We start from the raw sequence: 6000 nt of genomic DNA on the forward strand, positions 1-6000 counted from the left end.
TTGCAGCCAGCTCAGTTCCTCAGCTCCTCACCACAGCCATCCCCAGCTCCTCAGCAGCTCTGTGAGGCATGTGCAAAACTGCTGCTCATTATTCACTGCCCTAAATGACAAAAAAAATCCCCACTCACACACAAAACCCCCCCAAAACACTACCAAACAAAACCAAAACCAAACCACCCTTTTTGTCCAACCTGCAGCTGAGGGGATTCCTGAGCTGCAGCCTCTATCCAGAGCACAGCATCTGATGGCTCCACTTCCATTTTCTACTTTCATTCTGAACCCTGCCATCTTTTCCCCTCCAAAATTCCCCTGGCAGCCAGCTCTGCAGCACAGCCACCTCCAAGTGGGAATGACTTTGGCCTCTCCTGCTGCCTGATGGCTTCAGGTCGTGGGGATGACTGAGCAGGAGTTGGGATCAGGGGGTTTTGATGGGTTTATTGGGATTTTTCCTTGTCTGATTCACACCAGGAGCAGACTGAGCTCATGAACACAACTCACAGCTGCTGCTGCTCCTGTAGGCTGCAGGTAGGATACAAAAACAAGATATAATCATGCAAAGGTTTGGGTTGGAAAAGCTTATCCCTTAAAGCTCATCCCATTTCACCCCCTGCTATGGGCAGAGATCTTCCAGCAGACCACACTGCTCTGAGTGCTGCCCAGCCTGGCCTGGAGCATTTCCAGGGATGGAACATCCACAGCCTCAGGGAACAGCAAGCCAGGACTGCTGGAGTAACCCCTTGTTTATTTGAATCCTGAAATTACCTGTTCTTCAAACTTCACTGCAACCCCTGCACAGAAACAGCATCTGCACCATTCAAATCATCCTTTGTTTCCCAAAATCTGCCAAGTTTTTCCCCATTCTCTACCCGGGGATCCCTCCTTCCCTCCAACATTAATATATCACAATCCTGAGTGACAAATCTCCCAGGATGCATGAACAAATTTGGATTTATTACATGAGGACTAATTTTTTAAAATTTCAGTGCATCAATGTCCTGATAGGAAGCAATTTCAAAGCAAGTAGCTCCAACTCAAACCCACTTCTAATAAAGGCAAAAGAAATACTTAAGAAATAATAATTTCATCCAAGTAGTTTTCCTATGCTTCCACATTTAAAGTAACAACTTTGCATGTTCCTAGCACAGCTTTGACTGTGCTCAAAATAAAACAAATCTCAAAAATCACTGGTTTTTATCTCTGGAATTGCAGACTTGCAGCCAGGTGAGTGAAGCTCAGGAATACAAAATACAACTGCAGCTGGGATTAAGATCCAGGGAAGTTTTATCTCCACCAGTAGCTCTGGGGGGGGAATCTCCCCATGCTCACACCCCCTTTTTTCTCCTGAGCTGTTACCAAAGATTTCATGGGAAAACATTTTTTTGTGACTCATCTCCATTTGCATTGGACTTAGTCAGACAACAGTGATTACATGCTTAGGCTGAGTCTTGGCATTCAAATTTTCCAGCAGCCATCCTGGCCAGAAGAGCCTCCCTCCCTAGCTGCTCCCAGGTGCCAAGGCTGGACCCTGAGGAGCTCCTCAAAGTGTGCACAGCTCCTGTGGATCCTTTACCCACAGTTCACTCCAAACCATCAACAACATGGCACACTGACAGCCAATTAAAAGATATTCAAAGTTAAGATCTCAAGGATATGCTGCCTGGAAATGACTTATCCTAACATTTTTAACCTTTAAAATGAAGACAATGTGCTGGCAGCAAGGAGAGCATTAAATGAGGGGGAGCTGCACCCACCCACTGACCCAGCCAGAAACATCCCTAGAGACAACTGAGAAACCCCCACAATCCTCAAAACCAAACCCCAGAAAAATGATTTTTGCACTGCAAAATCGCTGAAGAACAGTTAAAATTTAAAACTGTTTGTGAGGGACTAAGCCTTCCAAGATTTATTCCTTTGGTACCTGCAAAGAGCAGGGCAGTGCTGGAGGCTGAGGCTCTGCCCTCTCCAGGGAGGTTACAATGACTCTGGGATTTCTTACAGAAATGCCATCTGGAATATTTATAGTGCCTGAGATGGGGCAGTGAAATCACTCACACTGGCACCTCAGCACATCCAGGAGCTTAACTGCTGCTTTAGCAGGAAATATTAGATTGAAGTGACTCAAAGTGAGAGTATGTCAAATTACAGGGACAGTAAGTTATATCCCAGCAGCCAAAATGGATCAGGATTATTCAATGTGCAAAGATGAAATGTGAACAGAAGTCACTAAGGTGAAGCAGAAATGCTCTATTCATGTATATTCCCTTACCTATGCAAACAGGCTTCTGGTTTTAGAGAATTAAAATCTTTTCCCCACACATCCTCCTTAGACAGAGGCCAGCTCCAATATTCCTTGAGATCCTTTTCCTTACAAACTGAAGACTGAACCTTCCAGTGTCTGCAGGAGAGCTCAGAGGGACTGGGGACAAGGCAGGGAGGGACAGGACCCAGGGAATGGCTCCCATGGGTGGGATCCTGGGCAGGAATTGTTCCCTGGCAGGGTGGGCAGGGCTGGCACAGGGTGCCCAGAGCAGCTGTGGCTGCCCCTGGATCCCTGGCAGTGCCCAAGGCCAGGCTGGACACTGGGGACAGTGGGAGGTGTCCCCATGGCAGGGGTGGCACTGGGTGGGTTTTGATGTCCCTTCCCACCCAAACCAGTCTGGGATTCTATGAACCAGTGCTCCCCAAACACTCCAGGACACTTTATGTGTACCCCAGGCTGCTGGCAGAGCTCTGAGCAAAGCCAGAGGCAGAGATCAGAGCTGCTGGGGTTATTCAAACACAGCAGAGCCTCAGCCAAGGATCCAGCCACCTCCTGCCACCCACTGTGTACACAAGGCCTTTGGAAACCACATTTCCTTGTTGCTGCAGGTCAAAGACTCCAGCCCAGGTTTGCCCTGAAACTCAGCTCTTCCAGCTGCAGGGGGCTTGTGCTGGGAATTCCCACAGCAGGGACCCCTGGAGAACCCCTTCCCAGGCTCCTGGGTGGGCACTGCTGCTGCAGGGCCAGCCTGGGGAAGTGGGAGAGCTGCTGTCACCAGTGGCCATTTGAAATCCCATTTTCAGCCAGATTGCTGCACAGCTTGGGAATAATGCACAGGGAACTGAGAACTCAGGTGTTTGGATTCCTCCCTCATGGATGGGCTGCTTTTCCCAAGGTGTTAATGGAGAGTCTCCATTTCAACTGATGTTGTCTGCTCCATGTTTCCACATCAACTTTGGAAGGACTATGGAAACAACACATTTTTAAGGCATCCTTGGGCAGTTAAACACCACACAGAAAATCGATTTGTACCCCAACACCTGCTAAATTCCACTGTGAAGACACAAACCTGACTCACCAAATAGCAACCAAAGGGTTCCACAGCTCCCATCCCCACACCTTCAGTTCAGAATTCAGGGAATAAAACACCTCTGCCTTCCAGTTTAGGCACTCCAGAAACAAACAGCCACCGGTCTCACTGGTGGGAAACACTTCCAAAACCTGCACGTGCAAACTTCCTACTCAGCTTGGTGACACTCCTCTTGAAGACCCCCAAACTGCAGAGTCAGACCAACAACTAATACTAATTACCAAATTACTAATTACTAAAAGCACAAGTTGTCTGCAGCAGGAGCCACTGTGTGCCCGCTGACTTCTTAACTATGACGTTGACTATTTTTAACTTTGGGAATTGAAATAAACCTTCCCACCGAACTCCAAAGGCAAGGAATGTCATGTGATCCCAGTGAGGATCTGCCAAGCTGTGCCAAAATACACCCTGGCCACAGCAGCAAACCCCACAGCCCCCCCCAAAATTCAGCAAAACACTGAGTTGGGCCCAAGAGGTTTTAGGTAATAACTTTCTCGACACTTAGTTGTCAGAAGGTTTTGTTTTTTTTTTTACCTTTAAATTTCCCAAGCCTTGCTTAAGAGATTAGTTTTATGTGCTAGAGTCCGAGGTGCAATTTCTGGGTGATGTTTCAACACAGATGAGGAAGTGCACAGGGGTGAATTCACACCCAGCACTAAGATCTACTCCACGTTCCCTCAGTGAACACCTGCATGACCAGTGATTTAAGGGATTTACAGCAAACACAAAAGTCAGATCCAGTTCAAACACCTCAAAATAATTTTCTTTTTTATCCAGACGTGGGCATCCGCATATGCTACACCACTGAGTGCTGCAAGAAAGCTGAGACACGAATTACCCTTAATTTCCAGAGCCAGTCACCAAGAAGGTGAGAAGCTGCTGGCCTGAACAAGATGGTCAGGAGAAGGAAAAGGAAACCCTTGAATGCACCTGGGATGGATTTTGGGTACCAGGCCCGTCCCACGGCACATTTTACACGGAGAAAGCAAAGACACATCCCTTTTTCATGATGTCAGAGCAGCTCTACCTTGCTCTGCGAGGAAGGGCTGGACTCAGCTCTGCCAAGATCCCGTGGCGGGGGGAAGGACAGTTTTGTTGGGCGAGAAAACAGACCCCACCCACGAGCGCGACCGCTTCAGTATCGCCACATCAATAGCGGAGCAAAGACGGGGACGGGCATCCCAGCGGGGATTAGCAGTGATGGAAGGGGCCAGGTGGGCTCGGGGGCTGCCACGGGGCGAGGGGGGCGAGCTGCCAGCGCAGCGACAGCCAGGGTCGCTCAGGGTCACCGCAGCAAAGGCAGGAACCGAAGGGGCGACACCGGGGCGGGTCCGTGTGCAGGGCCAGGGGACCGGGGGGGACACGGGAATGGGGACACGGGAAGGTCCTGGAGGGTGTCCCTGGGGAGGATACAGGATTTGGGCTGGGGGTGACACAGAAACGGGGCTGGGGGTCCCTGCGGGGAAAGGGGGGGGTCACAGGGGATTGCTGATGGGTGACACAGGGGGTCCCCCAAATAATACAGGGGATCCATGGGGGGTGACACAATAACGGGTGAACACTGGGGGTCCCCGGGCGTGACACAATAACGGGTGAACACTGGGGGTCCCCAGGGGTATCACAATAACGGGGCTGGGTGAACACTGGGGGTCCTCGGGGGTATCACAATAACGGGGCTGGGTGAACACTGGGGGTCCTCGGGGGTATCACAATAACGGGGCTGGGTGAACACTGGGGGTCCCCGGGGGTATCACAATAGCGGGGCTGGGGTTACGGCGGTGGGAATTGGGGGGTCCGCAGCCCCCCCCATGAGGAAAAGCACTGACCAATGGTGGAGATGAAGGTGGTGTTGAAGGCATCGTCGGAGAAGCGGAAGAGGACGCAGGTCTTGCCGACCCCCGAGTCCCCGATGAGCAGCAGCTTGAAGAGCAGGTCGTAGGTTTTCTTCGCCATGGGGGAGGGCGCGGCGGCCGCCGCCGCCCCTCCTCGCCGCCTCCTTCACCGGGCCCGGCCGCTCCCGAGGGCGGCGGCGACGGCGGAGGACGAGGAGGAGGAAGAGGACGAGAGCGAGGAGGAGGAGGAGGAGGGGGCCCACAAAATGGCTTCCTGTGGCGGGGCGGCCTCGCGCGCTCCCCGCGCCCGCGGCTCCTCACGGGGAGGCGGCGGCGCCCGCCCTCATAACCCCGCGGCCCGCCCGGCTGCGCTCGGCTCGATGGGCCCCGGTTCTCGCCGGCCCTTCCCGGTTCTCCCCCGGGGCTCGCGGCGGCTCCTCAGAGGCGCTGCCGAGGCTGCGCGCGCCGCCTCCCCCGCCTCACGCACCGCGCAGGCCCGGCGGGGGCGCGCGCGCACGCCGCTGTGACGTCACCGCGCGCGGCGGGGCGGGTGACGTCACCGCGCGGCCCCGGAGTTCGTTTATTTTGTGCGGTTTTTGCTTTGATTCGCGGCCTGGGGGTTGTCCGGAGATGGAAAAGCTCCAGAATCCCGTGGGGTTTGACGGGACTAAGCGCTGGTGCTGCGCTTGGGTCGGAACCAACCCTGGAATCGATCCAGGCTGGGGGTGAGCAGAGGCAGAGCAGCTCATGGGTGACAGGCTGGATGTGCTCTCGCCCTGAAACCCCCCACAGGCCTGGGCTGATCCCCCAGTGTGGGC

At 53.2% G+C, this 6000-nt stretch overlaps 1 protein-coding gene across 1 annotated transcript in view; it reads right to left on the reverse strand.

Annotated features, from left to right (window-relative positions):
- The window catches only part of RAB10 (RAB10, member RAS oncogene family), a 38579-nt gene extending 32893 nt beyond the window's left edge, over positions 1 to 5686 (reverse strand). Inside the window, exon 1 of the mRNA XM_079298342.1 lies at positions 5177 to 5686. Coding sequence (XP_079154468.1) covers positions 5177 to 5303 — 127 coding nt within the window. The 5' untranslated portion in view covers positions 5304 to 5686. The remainder of the gene's footprint in view (positions 1 to 5176) is intronic.
- Between the last annotated feature and the right edge of the window lie 314 nt (positions 5687 to 6000).

The sequence above is a fragment of the Erithacus rubecula genome (assembly GCF_903797595.1).
Source record: "Erithacus rubecula genome assembly, chromosome: 2".
Taxonomy (NCBI): domain Eukaryota; kingdom Metazoa; phylum Chordata; class Aves; order Passeriformes; family Muscicapidae; genus Erithacus; species Erithacus rubecula.